The 21,523-nt window shown below is 41.4% G+C and overlaps 1 protein-coding gene across 1 annotated transcript in view; it reads right to left on the reverse strand.

Annotated features, from left to right (window-relative positions):
* The window catches only part of GLI3 (GLI family zinc finger 3), a 285,310-nt gene that overhangs the window by 9,853 nt on the left and 253,934 nt on the right, over nucleotides 1-21,523 (reverse strand). Inside the window, 3 exon segments of the mRNA XM_017867363.1 lie at nucleotides 1,663-1,953; nucleotides 6,862-7,026; nucleotides 7,899-8,048. Of these exon segments, the coding sequence (XP_017722852.1) occupies nucleotides 1,663-1,953; nucleotides 6,862-7,026; nucleotides 7,899-8,048 (606 nt within the window).

Below are 21,523 nucleotides of genomic sequence, written 5' to 3' on the forward strand. Positions count from 1 at the left end.
GAAAATGATAATTTTCTTGAGCTAGGAATGCGCACTAAAAGTAGAAGAGATTCTGGGTTCTTGGAATATCCCAAGAACATAAATCATCAGTTTCGTGACATAATCTAAGACTGCAAATTAACTTTCCTTGTTTTGTGAAACACTTGAGGGTAAACTGTCGAATGTTCTCCACAATTATTATACAGGTAGGCTTTATTTTGAGAATAGACATGTGCTCCCCTCCAAAAAAAGTATATAAAACACAGCTTATGAACTGATTAAAATACAGTGATCAATCATAATGTATAAACATCTTATTAAGATACTTTTTTAAAGCAAAGTACACCTACCCATTGAGAAATCATGATAAACCTGGATAGCCGATGTGTGTTATTTTTGGCCAGACTTAATGTCATTCTCTAAGACTCTTAAGAGTTCAAAGACAAACTCAGTTAAGTCATTAAAACACAGCCTCTCACCCTCCCAATGGTGAGACTGTACATTATTTCCTGCCCACACGTACTGCTATACAGCAACATCACTCATGAATTCATAGGCTGCCCATCCGGTAGGCTGCTCTAATTTTAAGAAAATGCTGACTTTAAGTATAAATCTGTTGGCCTGATCGTTTCCATGCATCTGGGAGTCTGAGCATGAAACTTCTCTCTGGTACACTTCCTTCACAGATTAGCGTGACAGCCCAGAACCCAATATATTTGCACAAATAAATCCATTCTATGCATGGCCAAATGGGCTGAATCTCCTCTACTATCTACTCTTTTATTTTTTCTTGTTGTCTTTGAAATTTTTAGGTATTTTATAAAGTCACATTCATGAAGTGAAGTCACGAACTGAGGTTTGAAAGAAGCTGAAAGAGTAGCAGAGCCCACATGTCATATTAGTCTCCAAACAGAAAGAGTTGCCTACTGAATCTTTCAGATCCTTCTCTTGTGCTCTGCCTCGCTGGTTCAGGCCCAACAGCAAAAGTGGTCTCTAGTTTACCCAGTCTCTAGACTGGTACTGGAGTGGTTTCCTCAAAAAAGAAAAACAAAAAAACAAACAAAAAATCTCACCCCTGCTACACCATTCCCCTCCCACCGCTGTGCTCCTCCTCCGCCGCCTTCTCCTCAGCTCTTCCCTCTGCAGTGCTGAACTCCCATCCCATGGCCTCCTCTGCCCCGACTGATTGGCAGTCTGTCCCTCTCTTGAATCCTCCTTACACAGACTTGTGTGTAAGCCCCCATCACACTGCATGGTATTTGTTTTTCAGCCTGTCTATCCCACTGGACTGTAAACCCCTGAAGAATATGGGCCATGGCTTATTTACCTTGGGGTCACCAGGGCAAAGAAGACAGAAAGCATGTTTACAGGAAGAGTCAGTGAATGATTTTCGACATTACAGACACGCTGGAGAGACAGACAGTCGTGTCTTTCTTCCTTCCATGGCACAGTGGTATGGTTCTGGGAGTAATTTTAAAAATCAGTTAGGAAACCTAGAAACTCTTTTTCTGAGCTGATCAACTTCAAGTAAGCAATCCAGGTCACTGCCCTCATTGCCTCCTCAGATCAGAGACAGCCTGACACAGTGAGGACCGGGAAGTCCTGTCCCTCTATGCGCCCTACCTGGCTCTTTTAAATGACCCTGGGCCTGCTGTGAAGTCAGAAGGCGAGTGAATGACATACCATGGGCTTCTCCGCCTTGACAGTTTTCACCTGGAGGCATTCTTCCCGCTTTGAGGTAGTGTTGCTGAGGTCCTGCTGCTCACCGAGGGCTCCCTGAGTGGGCCGGCCGGGCGACCTGGACTGTGAATGGCTGCCGGAATCTCTCGGGGGTGGGGGCCGAGGATGGATGTCCCCACGTTGCTTTTTGGTGACATGAGCCTCTGGGCCATGCACTGTCTTCACGTGTTTCCGGAGGGAGCTTGGGTCTGTGTAACGCTTAGTGCAGCCTGGGATTTTACACACATATGGTTTCTGCCAAATGCCACAAGAATGAGGTAAGAGATTGTTATGAAGGAGATTATGCCCCAGCCCAAAAGTCCTTTATGGTTGCTCATTACATTTTTAATCCTTTCAAAACATTTTCACAAGGCTTCGAGGTGTTCAGATACCTCTAGGAACTAATAGTCTAATAAGGCCATTAGAACACTGCTCCGTGTCCATAGAATCTAGCTTTAATAGATTATGGCTTGAGAGAGAGGCTCAGGGAGAACTAAGAATGTGTAAATTGCCTTGATGTTCTTGGAAGCATTTATACTGTGAGTGAGAAAGTACCACGGTGCCATAATAGGCACTCAATAGATATTTGATGACGATGACGATGACAATGAAGATGGCTTAAAAGACACCCATCATCTAATCAGGAGAAGACTGTACACCTTTCAGAAGAGATTGTGTGACAACATTTTTTATGGATGCCCTGGTTCTGAGATCAAATATCACTCTGATCTTTTTGAAAATGTGCTATTTATGCATAGGCATAATTTTGAAACTGCCGATGGCATCTCCCATGTTAGATGACGCTAAAATGTGCTCCTTTGGGTAGCATTAAAGTGTGGGGATGTTCAGGGCTCAAAATAGCCAGACCCTTTCTGCTCTTCAAAACTGGAAAGCCCTGTCACAGACTGTCCGTGAATTCTCATCATAAACTACAGAGGGCTGACGGATGTTCTGGGGACCAGGATTTCTCGTCTGTTTTCCCCTCCTGAGTGAATTTATAACTAAGGTCTATAAATTATTTCATGCTAACTCATTTTCTATGTGGGTCAGTGATCAAGCCTAAGGATACAGTCATAAAAAATTATGCGGATGCTTATATAAGCGGATTATTTTCTCAAATCACAGAACTGCTGTCCTTTGGCTCATGACCAACGTCGGATTTGTGAGTTTGCTCACTTGACTTATAATATACGCAAGGATGCTTTCATGAATATATATTTATATCTATGTATAGCAAAGGATGAGCTTTTACGTAAGCAATCGTCATGAAAAGCAGGATTACTATAATGTACCTATTATATTTAAAATGATGCTATGTCTTGTAGAATGTATGTCTAAAAGATGCTTTTTCACTAAAAGCCCAAGAACAGACTGAGTGCTACCTAAAATGCTGAAATGTCCTAATGCAGTGAAGCAAAGATCCTGAAACTGAGAGGTTTCACCTCCAAACCTGAGATTCCTTTGGGCAGAATTGATTCCCATTAACTATGAATTACATCTATTCAGGAGCTTGTGTGATTTGCAGCATATATATAATAAGATGAGCACATCAAATTCTATGCATTAGGGACAAAAGACTGGCTCTGACAATTAGTGCCATTACCTTACAGTGTTCTGACACGGGCCCTGTGCTTGCTCACAGCATTCCTGTGACAGGTTGTTCCATTAGCAGGCAGACTGGGATATGTGGGGCAGAGGTGTGGAGACCAGAAGGAGAGAGGGAGCACAAAGCCTGCATGTTTGGAGAGCTACCCTTCCTATAAATATATGGATGTACATGATGGGTTAGCTTAGAACCAAGGACGCAGCCAATGTGTAATGAGATACAAATGTGTCAGCTCCTGCACTTCCAGAAACAACAGCCCATACAGGTGCATCTGTGCCCATGTGCTCTTGTGTGTGAACATACACATTATCTACCCACAAAAATTCACAAATTCACAAGAAAATAGGTTCAGGAAATGTATACCTCACAACAACATAACATAAACAAAATATCCTTTCACACAGCTTTTGCCCACAAATTTTGTTGTGATCCGTGACTAAAATAAAATATAATTAAAGGCTAAGATAAATGTTCTCAGACTTACTGAGGTGCAAGATTCTGCAAGCACAAAGTTGCATACAACAAGATTTAATCATAAGGAATACAAAATCTGATAGGAAAAAAATAAGAAGATGCGATGATCTATATAATATAAAGTGTGAATGCTATGTAAGGATACAGACAGAGGAGGGATCATTTTTCACCTGGGATAATCATGGAAGGCATCAGTTATTAAGATTGTATATCTGGGCTTAATGCCCAGCTCATGGGGTTATTGGTAAGTGTTAAATTAGATCATGTACATGAAGTGCTTACCAGGATGCATGGAACGTAGTAAGCACTCAATACACAGAGCTTTTATTAGGAGTCATTTTACTTGGAATGCCAAAAAGAAGTGTCCTCAGCAAAGGTCCAGTGGCAGAACCACTTCATGCACCTAAGCATGGCAGTCCACAGCACCAGCTTCTGGAATGTTTCACTCATGATTATGATAGTGAGAGGTCAGGACTAGAGGGGCGAGCTTGGGCCCTGTGAGAACAGACACTTACACAAGCTTAGGGAGTCTCAAGTTTCCTTACAGGAAAGCAGGAGCCACTGCAGCTTTCTAGAAAGGGAGGTTCAACCGAATCAGAGCTCAGGAAACTTGTTTAGTGGTATCTTTGAGGGAAATATGAGCTGTGTGATCTGGAGTAAGAAGTCCTGTCAGAGCTATGGTCAGTCTAGCAGCCCTAAATGAGCAGGACAGCCAGAGGGACAGAGAAGTGCCAGAAATTACTCCCTTCCTGTTCCAGTCCATTATTTTGTCGGCCACACTTAGAACAGCAAAGGGCTTGACACATAATTAGCTATCAGTATTTGTTTAGTGAATAAATGAAGTTGCAAATAAAAGAGGAAATAAATGAAAGCAAATCACTTGATTTATCTAGGATTGTGAGATTGCACAAATCTGGATTTCCTGGACAAACTGAACTTTGATGTGTCTGAAAATCTCCATCATTCATACACAGGGCCAAAGTCTTGCATATAGAATAGAGAAATATAATTTGTTTGTAAATATGTATGTGGGTAGAATTTTAATTATGTATTTATGATCAAGGTTAATAATTTAAGTAAATTTTTCAAGCGTGGTCAATGACATTACGGCCCAATATATCTTTTATTTTTTAATCTCATAACAAACACTTAACTCTCACACAACATTGCACTTTTTGCCTTGGAGAAGAACACAAGCTCAAGTACACCACAATTAAAGCAAATGAACAGGTACAAATATTTTAGGTCCATAAAAAGACAAAAAGGCTTGGTAATTATCTTTACATGTGTGCATTCTGATCCTAACATACCCACTGTCCAAATTTCTCCACGATAATAGGAAAGAACATTGGCCTAACATCTATAGGAACGAATGCCCACTAAATGTCTAGTCAAAATTACACTCAAATCTATGAAATATATGAGATACATTCTAAGTTAAGTCAAAATCCCTCAAAATTTTAAATTGAAATATAATTCACATGCCATAAAAATAATCCCTTTAAATTGCACAATTCCGTGGCATTTAGTACATTCTAGACATTGTGTAATCATCACCATTACCTAATTCCAGAATATCTTCACCACCCCAACAAAAAAACCTTATACCCATTGGCAGTCATTGCTATTCCCTCTCCCCTCTGCTTTTGGCAACCACTAATCTACTTTCTATCTCTATGTTTCTGTCTATTCTAGACTCCCTAAAATTTTGTACAAACTAGTATAATAGATTATATTCCAGCTACTGCGTACTGTAAAAGCATTTTTACATTAAAAAATGGAGATGTGGTGTCTTTAAAATGTCTTCAAACAGTTAGAAAATAATGAGATTCCAAAGAACTCCAGTTTCCATGATCTTTTCACACAAAAACTTGGTATATATGAACTTACATGTGAGAGTTTGTGAGTGAGTGTGCTTTTTACAGTGTGGTTAATCCCTTTAGGGACATTTTTGCTCTGTCAGTTTCAGCTGAAGAAAACATGGTGAGAACCATCTTGACCACCTGAAAGCCAAATGGCCACTGAGCAGAATGGCTCACTTTGTTTCTATCAAGATTCTTTCTGCCCAGCTCTCCGTCTGAAAGATCATGAATGGGTTTGACCTGTGCTGGTGAGATCAAATGACAGCCACTCCAAGGTCTCATGTGTGCACAATGTTCCTTCTCTAACACATTTCAAGCAAACTGATGAAACACTGTGGTGCTGAACTATGTCTCATGTTAACAAATTCTAGTTAGCTATCCTATTTCCACTCAGAATGCGAGGAGTCCTTTTGTTAATCTCGCAATATATTCAAGAGAAGGTTTCGTAGACAAGCCAGAATTTGAGCTAGATCTCCAAGGCCAAGTTGGAGGTCTGTAGGGAGAAGTGCACTAAAACATAAGCAATGAATTTGGAGTAATTTTCATTCTTATGCCTCTACAATTTAGCAGAGATAACTACCTAAAATAACAGTAACACAACAGGAACCACCCGGAAGCTTTACTCAATATGTTTTCTTAAATAACTGCCTAGAAAGTATTCTGGGTTTCTGAGACCATTTTCCAAGATCCTTTGGAATTTAGAGTGTCTGAAAATTGCATTTAGCCAAGGCTGGTTGCTCTGTAAAGATCTTTTTTGATATAATACCATTTGAAGATATCACTTGCAGGAAGCAAATAAAAGTGGATGACTTAGAAGGAAGCTGTCAGCTGTCAACATGCTACTTCTTAATATATCCTTGGGGCTTATGGGGTCATCCTTTGAGTGGATTCCTGCTATTTTGGGCAGAGTGACTGGCTCAGATTCCAAGTTAAATGCTCCCACTGTTTGACCAGTAGGTGGCAGTGCAAAACAACATGAAACTAGTAAGTTCGCAGGGGTTTTAAGAAGTTTCCTCTTCATCTCTTATTATTCTCCAAATAAGATCCAGTTTCCAGTCCCACCTAGGAAGCCCAAGCCTTCACCTGCAGAGGCGGAGCCCACTCATGCTGGGAATGGCCAAGGGGAAAACAAAACAGAACACACTGCACCTTCCATGTGCCTTCCCTGGGATGGTTCTTTTGTTTCCTTATGCAAACTCCGTGCCCACTGAGGATGCTTACCTCATTGGAATGCGTTCTGTTTTGGTGCTTGGCACGATCAGAGGCATTTGAGAAAGCCTTGTTGCAACCTTCATGCTCACAGACGTATGGTTTCTCTCCAGTGTGAGATCTCAAGTGTGTTTTCAAGTTTTCTAGTCTCGAGTAGGCCTTTGTGCAACCTTCAAACTAAGGACAACAGGTAAATCTGGATTACTCTGCACAATGGCAACAGCAGCTTATGCCTAACATGCCCTCCAAGTTGATGAAAAACTGACGTTTCGAGGGTCAGCAGCTTTTCAAAACCCAGGAACAAAAAGTCCACTAAACTCTGCATTTATTGGGATTCAGATGTAGCTTGGTGCAGTTCAAGATAAAGAGTTTTCAGTGCCAGTAAAAGTTCTGAAGTTTTTTTTTTTTAATAGACCCCTCAATGTGGACAATGGGTTTCATTATCTGCTCATTGATCTCCTCAAATTCCCACTGATTTCAGATTCAGCACAAAGTTCATTAATACAGCTTTGTGTCCATACAAAGACATGGAATTTGATCATGTTTGTAAAGGGCCTTTAAGATGTAAAGTACCAGGGCTCAGCGTGCCCAGTGCGCCTTGTGGGCACCTCAGTGAAGAATGCACAGCCTTGCAGCAGTCCCGTCCCACTCCATACGCCTATGCCTGAGGACTCACTAGGAAAGGAAGGGACAACTTTAAAATCTGGTATAGGGATTAGCTGTTTTAAAAGTCAACTTCAACTCTGTAAGTTGGAAGCTGGCACTTTGCCCTCTGAGCCCCATAGTACCATAAGCTGTTGGGCTGTGGCCAGCAGGGTGACCCTGTGTTCATTCCCAGTGCCAGCCACCACTGCCCCCTTGCCACTCTGCAGAGCTGCGCCGTCCAACTCAGTCACTCAAACACTCAAGCATTTATCACCAGACAATACTCTAGTCCTCTTCTCTCGCCACCCAACCACGCTTCCCCTGAGCTAGCGTCATCAGGCTGCACAGCTCTTATGAATATGGGGAAGGACCTACATGTGCCTGCCGCCCACTTTTATACTCACAGTGCATTTGTGAGGCTTCTCGCCCGTGTGTCTTCTCATATGCACTACCAACATATACTGGGCTTTGAAGGGTTTCTGCTCTCTTGAGCAGTCCAGCCACCGGCACACAAACTCCTTCTTCTCTCCGTGAATATGGTCGTTATTTATATGCTGGGGTTTGGAAAAAGACAAATCAAATGGAAATGTATCCATCATTACTGAAAGCAACAGAAGAAAATGCAGAAAATGCGCCAATCTTAAAAATCCTAAAGACCACAAGAATAACTTTGCCATATTACAGAGTATAAAAATTCTAGTTAGTACACTTCTCAAGTAAATTTGCTTTTGCTAACTGTGCATGCATGATTCCTAACCAGCGGGAGTGGTAAGACTGGGATGGAGCCTGACATCCCAGGAAGTATACCACAGTACATTGGCCATCTGAAGAGTAGGGTTCTATTCCAGGTTTGGGACCAGCTGGTTATGAAATGAGGTGAGCCACTGTTGACTTTTCTGAACCTCTGTCATTTTTCCTTGCCAAGGCTGGCGATCGAGGCTAAACAATTGCAGGGGTGTTCTCTAGCTCTCACGCGCTAGGCCATGGGTTAGCACCATGGCTCAGGCTTCAAAAAGGGAGGGTACACAGACACGCACAATTCCGGAACAAAAATACCGAAAGCACTTGCAAACGAAACTTTAGCTCAGGGTTAGTCAGACTGCTTCCTGAGTAAGAATCGCAGAGAAAAGAATTATACTGAGGAAGAGGACTGTGTGGTCATCATCAAATGAGTTACTCTTTCAGGGCCTTGGTTTCCTTCTTGTAGAAAATAAATGACTGGATTCGCTAGCTGCTAAGGGCCTTTCTACCTCTAAAATTCTATTAATACAGTTTTTAATATAAAGATGAAGTTCCCTGAATGACTTACCAATTCAAGGTTTTAGAATCATTAAATTTCTTGGATTAATTCTAATTGGGAACCATTAGAAACCTATTGCAGCATGAAAGGAAGAGAAGCTTCTTAATCTGAATCAAATTAAGGTCAATTTCAACAGGTTGAGCATACTATTTCAATGCCCACCTATAGACTACTGAAGACATTTGTATTCTAGATTGATGCTGTTGGTCTTTATTTTCTGGTGATTCTGCATTTTATTTGCCTTAATTTAAGGCTTGTGGGACCACTTTCTCAAGTATACACAGAAATACATCATCAAAAAACTTGGTTCAATAAGAGAAAGCTCCTTTTGGCTCCATGCCTCGCGTGGTAGTGACACAACCTCTCACTACTTTCCTGCTGAGTCCAGGGCTCCTAAAGCGGTGATTGCTGTGGGTCTGAAGGTGAAGTTCTGCCCTCAGAGTGGGCCTTTCCCAGTTACTCCACTAGATGGCCTACCGCTTTAGGGAAAAAAAAGTTTTACAAAAAATGAAGTTTTCTGTGCTGTTTCTGGAGTTTAAAACTGGGTGAGGACAGAGAAAAGAAATTGTTGTTCTCTATCTCCTCTCCTTGGAGGAACTCCCAGAAAAATCTGATGAACAGCAGAGAGTCAGTGGTCCAACGCAGCACACGAGGAGACAGGCAGCGTCCCATCAGAAGCTCCAAAACGACACAGTGGTGGGGGAGCAACCCCACGGTAAACAGATGTGGGTTTCCTATGAAAAGCCAACCAGGCTCCATGTCAGTGTTTCTTAAAGTTATGATGATGCACACAGGTATAGGAAGAGAACAGATGTTCTGGGCAGGGGACAATGTTCAATCTGCACATGTCTGCTTCTAGTACATCTTTGTGGCCCATACACAAGACCACGGCTTTCCCAAATGTGTGCTGAAGCCCAGCGTTGGAAACCAAGCTCCCATCTTACAGAGGAGTTCTATGGATTCTCAAACGGGAATAAAATAAGTGATCACACAAAACCACTCCATAACAGTTGCTCTTGGTTTAATTTTCCAAGTCATTGGAAATAAAGCTTGGATCCTTGGATTAATGCACATGAAAGGGAAGCAAAAAAGGGAGGGAGGGAGGAAGGAAGCAAGGAAGGCAAGCAGAGAGTGAGGGAGACAGAAGGAATGGGAAGAATAAGGTAGGAACACAGGAGGAAGAAAGGAAAAGTTAAAATTGGGAAACTGAATTACAATTTGTGCTGAGCCAACTGCTTAAGGCTGGATCCATGTCTTATTAGTTCCCTGTTCTCTCTCATGCTTTTATGAGGATGTGCTGGGTGCCACTCACACCAGGCACTGTGCTGGGGAACGTGACAGAAACGATTCTTGTCCCCAAGGAATTAAGTCTATCAGAGGGAAACCGGTCATGGCTTGAATTACTATACCATTATGGTTGTGATAGGCATTATGAAGGGAAATAACAGGGTGTTATAAAAACATGTAATGGGATCCTAAGTCAGTGTGCAGCATCAGGAATCAGGGTCCGCTTCTCCAATGAAGTAGCATTTAGAGCAGGACCTGAAGGATGAGTAGACACACCAGGTGTGCAGGGAAGGATGGGGTGGGAGAATGGGACACTACAGCAGACCGATGACACAGAAGTACCTGCAAAAGAACAGAGCCTAGCGCCTTTGAGGAACAGGGTGAGGGCCACGCATGGCAGCAGAGAACTGGCCAGGGAGAATCCGTGGGGTAGGTAAGCTTGGGCTAGCTTGCCAGGGCTCACCTAAAATGCTATGTGCTCAGTAACGTCTCCAGCAGTGAGTATGTGGGAAATACCCCTGCATAAAAACTCACATACACCCCAGGGAAAAGCCAGGCTTGCATGTCTGCCCCTGAGGAGGAGGGCATCAGGGAAACCTGGTGCTACTCAAGGAAGCAGGGGTGGCTAAGAGGGAGGTGCCAACAGTGGCCAACAAAGAAAGAGACTCTCATCTCTTCCTTTCCTGTCTCATCCAACACAATGGAGGAGCTGGACCCTAGAAAGAAAGGGAAGCCATCTCCTGGAGTCACTCCCAGGCCCCGGCTCCTTTAGATGAGGTGGCAAAGGGAGGGCAAACAGCCTGCCAGTTCCCTTGACGCCTGTGCCTCACTGCTGACAGGGAAGGGAAGGCTCTGGATTGGACCTGACATTGGAGGTTTAAATTGGACACTTTAATAATCCTAAGTGACTGGGAAGGTGTAGACTCTGCCTACAATGGTGTTGAGGGACTCCAGCACTGAGCAGAGAAGGGAGAACTGGCAACCAGAGGAGGAGGGCAGTGCCTGGAAAAATCCTAATCATTTCGTATTTACACCGCGCCCAGCTTCTTCTACCTTTGCTACTGAGACAATGTGTGGAAATTTGAGTGGTGGGAAATCCCACGCCAGTCAGCAAGCATGAACACCCTGGTGTTTTCTCCATGTGGGGAGGGGTGAGGGGAACTTATGCTGGGCCCTTAAAGCAACCTCATTTTCAGTAAGGTTAGCATCTTGGGAATGTTCCCTTCCCACTCCCTTAGACCTGAGTCCCAACTAATATGTTTTTGCAATTTTCTGGAACTGCTCTTAAGTTCAAACTTGCATTGAGACCACAGTTATTTTTCTTTAAATGAAATTCTACACCTAGGAGGGTGGGGAACCAAGTCAATCTTCCTCTTCTTTACTACCTAAATGCTGCACAGAGGATGTAATCAATTGCTATAAGGAAAAAGGGAGTCATCTTGCTGCCTGTTTAAGTAGTTCAAATGTATTTTAAGCTTAACATATTTCCTAGCACTAGATTTCAAGTGAAAATTAAAATTCTAAGAACTCACAGATTTCACATGTGCATGTGTTCTAAATATTTACTTTCCTTTAAAACGCTGCATTGGGCCAGGCATGGTGGCTCCCACCTGTAATCCCAATATTTTGGGAGGCTGAGTCAGGAGGATCACTTGAGGCCAAGAGCTCCAAGACCAGCCTGGGCAACATAGACAGACCCCATCTCTAAAAAAAAAAAAAAATCAGGGTGTGGTGGCATGGGCTTGTAGTCTCAGCCACTTGGGAGGCTGAGGCAGGAGGGTCACTTGAGTCCAGAAGGTTAAGGTGGTAGTGAGCCAGGATTACACTACTGCACTCCAGCCTGGGAGAGCAAAACCTTGTCTCAAAAAAAAAAAAAAAAAAAAAAAAAAAAAAAAAAATACATTGCCCTCTCAGCAAGTGTTCATCTAAGGGCCTATATCACGGTAGGCAAAGTGCTGGAGGACAGTGGAGGATGCATTCCAGACCAATTTCTGATGACTTGTGTACCTTTGATAGACCAATTCACCTATTTGGACCTTACTTTTCTCATCTGTAAAATTAGAGTAATGAATTAGATCAGGTGTTGGCAAACATTTTCTGTAAAAGCTAGATAGTAAATATTTTAGAGACTTTACGGCGCTGTAAGCAGCCACAGACAACATTTAAATGAATGGGTTATCTGTTCATTTCTGGATGTGGAAAACTTTCATGTGTCATAAAATATTATTTGACCTTTTTTTCAACTTTTAAAGAGTATAAAAACCATTCTTAGCTCATAGACCGCACAGAAACAAGAAGCAGGATTTGGCCTATGGGCCACTGACTGCTAACCCCCAAACTGGATGAGCTCTGTTTCCTTCTCATACTAACATCTAACAGGTGAGCCCTCAAGCCTGAGAATGCAAAATTAGAAGGAGGTATGGTTCTAGTGCCAGAGAACAGAAAAGGCAGTAGGAAGGACTGAAAATCAGGATCCTGTGCTATAAAAGGTACCCCAAGGAAGGGAGGGCCATACATTAGGCCAAACTTCACTGTTCGCATCATATTCCTAGGACTAAGTAAAAAAAAAATTCTTTTTCTCACCAAAATCCAAGGTAGATAAGAAAAGTAATAGGCAATGAATTCTTAACATTCAGTGGATGAACTGACCCTGTATGAAGCTGGCCTGAAATTCAATGGGCACGAGTTTATTTGTGGTTTCATTGAAAATTTGACTTCCCAGCAGTGAAAATGTTAATCAAATATATAAATAATTTAATTGGAGGGAAAATAATGCATGATTAAATTCCAAACTAATCCAACACATAGACATGCAATTTGCCAGAGGCCCGAGAGTCAGAAAGAGATAGATGGTGTAAATTACAATGTGGCATGCCAACTCTCTCGGCGCGGCCACTCTGAACTCTCCCTGTCTGAATAAACAGGGCCAGGACATGAGGACCAGGCAATTTCCCCAGAAAAGCCAAGTCCCGACACTGAGCTTCCCAATGGGTCCGTGTCTTCAGTTTTCCAATTGGGGCTGCAAGCATTAGCCTTAGGGAACTGGTGACTGAGGAAGTGAACACCTCATGAGCCCATAGCAAACCAACAAAGTGATGTTTTTTTTAACTGTCATTGAATAGGAGCAAAATGAGCCAAGACAGTATTTCTTCCACTCCTTTGGGGCTCTGGGAGCCCACAGAATGGTGGGAGAAATCATAAGCCGGTTTAGCAATCAAGGAGGCAGCAGGTGCTTCTTTCTTTTAAGGGAGTTTCTTTGGGAAGCCGAGCCCTGGATGTCCACCAAGGAGGCTTGGAGAGCTACAGGAAGAAACAGGAAAGTGAAGCTTTTCTTTCACTAGCAGCAAAAGAGATGCCACAATGGACTTCACTGAGCTAATCAGGGTCCTTTCTTCTCACTTTGTTATTTCACTATTAGCTCAGAGCAGGCAGTTTTCCCTCGGTCTGCTCCTAACCCTCCAGATGAAAGCATGCATGCAGTCCACGGCTCGCAGCTCTCCAAATAAAGCCGCCATTCACACAGCTCATGAGGCTGGGAAGTACACTTCTGCTTTCCTTCAGTCTCCTCTCCACCAATTCCCACTCAGAAACACAGTTCTTTGGATCGCTAAGTGTCCTCCCTTCTAAGTGACTTCTTCAGAATGCTACCACATGGCTCAAATGTGTGTGTGCAAGATCTGCACATCCCCATTCAAACCCTGCCTGAGGGAATCACTAATCCATAGATATACACCTGGCTGCCTCAAAAGTCTGTCCACTCTTTACATCAGCCAGTTTCTTAACATCAAGAAGGTGAATTCCATGGTTGTAATAAAAATATTACCTTTAAGCACCGCTAAAAACAGTGGAGGGGGGAAATGGAAAGCTTCAGGCTCAACCCTCACCAATTTCCAGACAGCTCCCCTGTGCATGTATGTTTCATGCCAGTCTTTCTGTCAGTATCTAATGTTTCTCAAATTCCACAGAACTGCTTTACCAATTTAAAAGAGTTTCTACAAAGTACGTTGCCAAGTTCATCACAGCACAAGCTACATGTAAAAGCAAAATATATGGTCACAGTTTTCAAATATATATGATCTCTCTCACATACACACAAACACCCATGTGCACACACAGGTGGTGTTATGGCCTTCATAGAAAATAGAATAAGGGCTCAGAAAGCAGTGTGTTCCATATATAAACGTCTAAGAAAATGGAGCAGCATTTCCGGCTGGCAGTTCACTGGGTTCACTGGTGAGTCACTGGTGGAAGGCTGGGCACACTTGCTCCACCCCCAGTTGTATTTCTAATTCATGCCTTTGCTACATTTCTCTCTCTTGAACCATTAAGAGGCCACCATTTGTTGTGGTGATTGTATTTTTAAAAGGCAGAAAATAAAACTTAAGCACTGTCTTGTCAGAACGTCAAACTGGAAATGTTTGATAGTTTCAAAACCTTTTTATGTTACTCTACCAGGTTAGCTCATAAATGCGGCTTGAGTTAATTAATATACTGAACAGGATTCAATAATTTGAAACTTCTATGGGATTTGCTGGGAAAAGATATTAAGACAGCCTTCTACTTTGACATAAGACGGGATATAAAGAAGTAAACAATTTCAAGTAAGCTCAATTTTCAGTGTTTCTTGACTTTATGTTATAAGCCTATTACTCTTTAGGTAGTAGTCCAGAAGTATTTCTGAAAAGAAAAAAAAAAGGGAAAATAATTTAGAATCTTATTAAATATAATTTACATTAAAACTGATTTGCGGGAAAGACTGAAATGCTTTGCCTAAAAGAAAACTTTCCACAAGAATCTCTCAAACCTTTCTACCTGAAATAAGGTCTATACCTTCCAGTTTTGTGTATTACTTGATAAATATAACATTTTTGAAAGTTTCACAACTGTCATGATGTGGATTATATTGGGGATACCTTGTAATTGGATTCCTAAAGGATTCACTAGGCAGACACAGAAAAAAACATGAATCACAGACTATCAGGACTGAAATAGGCCTTATATCTCAATATGCACTTTAATTTTAGATAAATAAAATAATTTAAATTGTTTTGGTGGCACCCATCAATCTTCCTTCCTAACAGATTATTTAAAAACCTGAAATAGCCTGCTGTGGGAGGGATCTCCCTGAGACTTCACAAAATGCCTGTTTCAATTCAAACTGGTTAATAAAAATATCAAGGCATCTTTCAGTTTCTGACATAACTATAAAATTATACCGGAAAATACCAAGAGGGCTCAAGACTTTGGGTACAAACCAGCATTCTCTTTATAAAAATAAGGCAATTTCTTATTTCTGATTTGTGAATATTAAGAATTAGGATGAAATAAAAAATATGCTTTTTGGTTAAAAAATGAATAAATAAATGGATTCTTCCCGGCTGTTATTTGAATCCTGCTTTTAGGTACAAATGTGTAACAAAATTATTTTTTCTTATGTGTAAGAAAGGCAAAGTTCTTTAACAAGGTAAATGTTTTATATTAACAAAGAGCTTTATAATGTTGGATTTGGATGTGGTCCCCACCCCACCCCATCACCTCCCCAGAACCCCCAAGAAAAGCTGGACTAGATTTCACTGCAGCAGAACACTATAATTTCACATTTAAAAACAGAAGTCTATAAAAAGGAATGAAATACATATACATGTTACAACATGGTTGAACTTTTGACAGCATGCTAAATGAAAGAAGCCAGTCAAAAAAAGAGATAAACACTACATGATTCCATTTATATGAGTGTCCAGAATAGGTAAATCTATATACAAAAAATGTGGGTGAATGGATAAATTGGGGATGACAGCAAAAGGGTATGGGGTTTCTTTGTAGGGTAAGGGAAATGTTCTAAAATTCATTGTGGTATTGGTTGCACAGCTTTGAGAATATATCAAAACATATGAATTGTTGTGTATTTTAAATGGATGAATTACATGGTAGATAAATTATATCTCAATAAAGATATTACCCACCCCCCCCACCCCACACCTCCAAAGAAAAACTCACAAAAGTATACTTGGTGATGAAGTCTGGTACCAGGAAATTGTGGGAGAATAGGGAGAAGGTTGAAGGAACAGCCAGGTAGAATGGAATCTGACTTCCCCAAAGCTACACCTCTCCTTCAGACTGACTGCAGTAGGGCCAGCAAGTGTTTTTCCACCAAAGCACAAGACTGCATCTTAATCACAACTTCTGCTACAACATACACAGACACACACACAGACACACACACACACACATACACACACAGATGGGTTGAGTCAAAGTGGAACATATTTTATTTTTTTGAGACAGAGTGAGACAGAGTCTTGCTCTGTTGCCCAGGCTGGAGTTCAGTGGCACGATCTTGGCTCACTGCAACCTCCACTTCCTGGGTTCAAGAGGTTCTCCTGCCTCAGCTTCCAGAGCAACTGGGACTACAGGCATGCGCCACCACGCCCAGCTAATTTTTGCATTTTTAGTAGAGACAGGGTTTCACCATATTGGCCAGGCTGGTCTCCAGCTCCTGACCTCGTGATCCACCTGCCTCAGCCTCAAAGTACTGGGATTACAGGCGTGAGCCACTGCACCCAGCTGTGGAACATATTTTTATGATACAATATTTCCCGGTGGGTTTCATATTGGCCTCAGTTAACAACCTGGGAACCTCACATAAATGACAACTTCTCTGTATTCCCATGTCCTCATCGTCCAAGTTGTACAGATGAGTGGAAAGATGGAGAAACCTAAATTTTGTGCAGAGTTGTTAACAACAAAACCAAAAAACATCATACGCTAACATCAGTTCAAGTATGCAAAATAGTGCATGATTTGAAAAAGCAGATAGTTTCTAATCCATGATATACTCTAAAATTTACTAAAGATGCATGAAAAATGGACACACTGTTAATTCAGAATCTCTACCTTTTCAGGTTTGCTGTTACCTTGGATTATATAATAATTAGATATAAATGTAAAATTTGTGATACAATTTAACTGGCTGACTCTCCACCTTACCTTAAGGAATGCACATGTCGCAGGCTCAAACTCATATAAATAGAATCACAGGACTGACTTACTATTAAGGTGACCTAAAAACTGAAGGAAATGTGAGTTTTTGAGAAGAGTTTCTAAGAAGTAAATATTCATAATATTGATTGATGTTATTTATATTATTTAGGTCAAAATGAAGCATCCTCATTCTTGAAAGTGCCTTAAGGGCCCTGCTATGGTCTGAATGTGTCCCCCTCTGAAATCCATATGTTGAAACTTAATCACTAGTGTAGGTGTATTAAGAGGTGGGGCCTTGGCCAGGCACGGTGGCTCATGCCTGTAATCCCAGCACTTTAGGAGGCTGAGGCAGATGGATCACCTGAGGTTAGGAGTTTGAGACCAGCCTGGCCAACATGGTAAAACCCTGTTTCTACTAAAAATACAAAAAATTAGCTGGGCATTGTAGCAGGTGCCTGTAATCCCAGCTACTCAGGAGGCTGAGGCAGGAGAATCACTTGAACCTGGGAGGTGGAGGTTGCAGTGAGCCGAGATCACACCATTGCACTCCAGCCTGGGCAACTCCATCTCAAAAAAAGAAAAAAAAAAAAAAAAAAAAAAAAAAAAAAGAAAGAGGTGGGGCCTTAAGGAGGTGATTAAGTCAAGAGGGCGGAGCCCTCATGAATGGGATTAGTGACCTTACAAAGGGGCTGGAGGGAGCCCTCTCCCTTTCTGTGTGAGGACACAGCCAGAGGCTCCAGGTACTAGGCATAGAATGAGCCCTCACCAGACACTGAATCTGCTGATGTCTTGACCTTAGATTTTCCAGCTTCCAGAAAGTGAGAAAACAAGTTCTATTAGCTATAAATTACCCAGCGTTAAGATATTTTGTTTTTGCAACAGAAACAGACTAAGACAGGCTCCTAATTCCTTCTAGAAACCATAAAAGTGTTCTTCTCTTAAAATGTTGTCTTCTGAATTCTAAGTTATTTTACTAAAACGAAAATGTTAACTGTTCTCTCTTAAGAGGCTTCTCTTACCATGTAATAAGGTGCCTTTTGTTAAAGAGCTTCTCAGAGTTTCTTTCCTGGAGTGGCCTGTATTTAAGTCCCATTGCGATTTTACATGGAGATGTAAAGTGACGTCTGCAAGCCATTCTAAGATCCTGTGCACATCATTTCTACAAGTTACTGGGCAGATTTGATGGTTTACCATATCCTTTTAAATATCAACTTTGTTTCATTCAAATGACAACAAAACCAGTAAATTCCTTTTAAGCAAATTGATTAGGGGCTTAATTACCAAAAAGAAAGATACAAAGAGTTAAGCAAGTAAGGATTCAGTAGTATCTATTCTAGAGATAATTAAAAAAAAAAAGACTATTAAACACAGATAGGCAAAATTATTTTAACTGTGTAATCATGGAACGAAATTATTTGGAAAACCATTCTCCAAAGAGGCACCTTCTATTTCATCTCTGCAATGAACAAATCCAGCAAACATGGTAAGAGCCAAGGTTCCTGATTTGAGCTCTAGCCCCAAAGGAGGTACAGTTAAATCCCAATTTCCTGTTCCACAACTGGCTCCTAGATGAGGAAAAGAGAAAGGCCAGAGGAGCTAAGAAAGGGGCTATAAATGCAACCTCTCCGAAGGATCAAATGAATTCGTCACTCATATGCATGGATCATTCCTACAAGTCTAGCATATGGAGAAAGCATTACCATCCATTGCAATTGCATTTATCTCCAAGTTAAGGATTTCAGAAGCCAGACTGTATCCCACAGCATTAAAATTCCCTCACCTATGGGCTTGGTTTTCTGCCAGATTCAGAAAAGAGAGTTAATGGATAGTTTCTCTCTATATTAACAGCAATTTTACTATTCAACCTGTTGTCAAAATAATGCTTATTTTGGGCTGGGTGCGGTGGCTCACACCTGTAATTCCAATACTTTGAGAGGCTGAGGCAGGAGGATTGCTTGATCCCAGGAGTTCAACACCAGCCTGGGCAATATAGTAAGACCTCATTTCTACCAAAAAATAAAAATAAAAATTAGCACATGCCTGTAGTCCCAGCTACCTGAGAGGTTGCAGTGAGCTGAGATTGTGCCACTGTACTCCAGCCTGGGTGACAGAGCAAGACCCTGTCTTCAAATAAAAGAAAACATAATGCTTATTTTGCTATTAAAACTTTGAAAGGTAGGACGAATAGGTAATTTTAGGGTGCTTAATGCTTGCTTACACACACATACACACACACACACACACACACACACACACACACACACACACACACAAAGATGACTATCCCTAAGAAGAACAGAGAAGATTTAATTTTTAGTCTCCCTGATTACAAAGGTAGACACAAAGTTTTCCTGTTGGAAAAATCAAGCTACTAGGAGTACCATTATCTAGAGGTACATAAAATGTTAGCCTTTACTTCCTAATTTGTATGATTTCAGCAATCCACATGAAGCCCATGCATATAGGTATTACTCTAGTAAAGGATCTGAACATGCAGCGTGATTCTGAGAAAATTCAAAAGTTAAGAACAAAATAAAAAATGTAAATGAAAAATGAGATCCAACTTTGAATGGGTGGTCTCTGTCCTCAATGCCCTACGAAAGCAACCATACTTCCTCCACATCACCAAAGTCTGATTCTGAACATGAGAACAATTAGCTCTTGAACTGGCATTCAAGTTTAGAAATTCTGATATAATTTTGTTCACTAAAATATAGGTTAAAATAGTCACTGATACAATAAAATGTATTTGGATTTCAAGTGGATTTGGAGAAAGTATTTTTAATATTGAGAGAAAAGTTGACAATTTGTTTTAATGGAATCCTTTGAAGATGGGAGGTAGAGAAGTGTTTCTGGTACCAGCCACAGTCCAAACTACATCCACGGTCATGGCTCTCCCTGAAGGACTTCTGCTCGTCACATTGCTAAGGTAGGGTCTTCCATGGTAAGTGCTAGAAGAACTTTCCACTGGCAGTAAAAAATAGATTAAGGGAAGTGTGTGTGTGGTGTGTGTGTGTGTGTCTGTATGTCTGTGTGTGTAGAGACGGATGGTGACTGCTGATCACAGAAGCACAGGTACCTCTCAAGAACTACTGGTAGAAAGGAAGAAGGCAGGCAACTAGGCAAAATTATCCATTTGGAAATCTGCCCACAGTCCCTGCTGAGCTGACTCATTCATTCACTATTCACTCAAAGCTTATTTATGATATGACAGTTACTGTGCTAAACACTGAAAAGGCAAGACAGAATAAGACATGTCCATTGGATCTTATCCAAGGTTGTCTGCAGGAATGCAGAAACGAATACTGTCTAAAAATTAGCCTTCAATGCACAGACGCATTTGCTTGGCAATTAAAAGTAAGCTACTCAGAAGAATGCATGATTCTTTTCCTTCCCTCATGTTCCCCACATCATAGAAAACTAGCAGGCCCATTGCCCAGGGCTGTTCCAGGTTTGTCCTACCAAACCAAGGTGGAAAGCAAGCCCCTCTACTTCAGCATGCTTTTCAACCTATAGAAGTATCAACTCTTTTCATTTTTCAATCAACTCTTATTCACAAGCCACCCTGGCGTGCAGTACTTCTCTTAACACCTCAAACCCTTATTAACAGTACATCTAAGTATATAAAAGCAAAATCTCCATACACACAATATGTTCTATACCTACATGTTCTATACCTACATTGTAATTTTCTTTAGCTTGCTAGTAGAAGGTAGAGTTTAGAGAAAGAGCATAGGCCCAGACATTAGGCTATAGGGATTAATTCATTTGCGTGCCATGGGCAAAGCATATATGAGACATAGGCATTGTGCCTGAGTCTCAATAAGGTGAATGGGAAACAATGGGAAAGGCACTAATAAAACAGTGAAGAAGGGAAGGTTTCATAAACAGGGTAACTGAGCTGAACTCAGAAGGAAGAAAGAGAGGCTGACACAGGAAAAAGTGAATTGAGGAAGAAGGGAAGAGAGATAGAGAGGCCCAGTGTTAAGAATAAAACACAATGTGTTGGAAAATGATGCCAAGGGTAGGGTTGGGGAATGTGTGTGCGTGTGTGTGCATATGTGTGTGTACGCATGCGTATGCGTGCACATGCTGGTGAGTGGCTGTAGGATGCGTGCTGCAGAGGCAGCCTGGAGAAAAATTATAAGGGGTGTTGAGTGCCCTAAGGCAACCAGATCCCAGGCAACCAACAGCAGGTTTTAAGCAGGGCAAAGATCAGATTTGTGCTTATAAAAGGTAACTCTAGCAGCATCACAGAGGCACTAAGCAAAGACTGGGCAATGAACCCATCTAGGAGTTGCTATAATCATCCAAGAGAGCTGTGACCTTGAACAAGAGCAGTAGCCAGGAGAATGAATGGTAAGGGGCTAGATGTGAAAGACATTATGGAATAATTTGTGGGTGATGACTTAGAGAGAGGAGTAATAGGTGATACTGAAGTCTCCAGCTTGAAAGATCTGA

This window comes from Rhinopithecus bieti, unplaced genomic scaffold, assembly GCF_001698545.2.
Source record: "Rhinopithecus bieti isolate Rb0 unplaced genomic scaffold, ASM169854v2 scaffold_2439, whole genome shotgun sequence".
Taxonomy (NCBI): domain Eukaryota; kingdom Metazoa; phylum Chordata; class Mammalia; order Primates; family Cercopithecidae; genus Rhinopithecus; species Rhinopithecus bieti.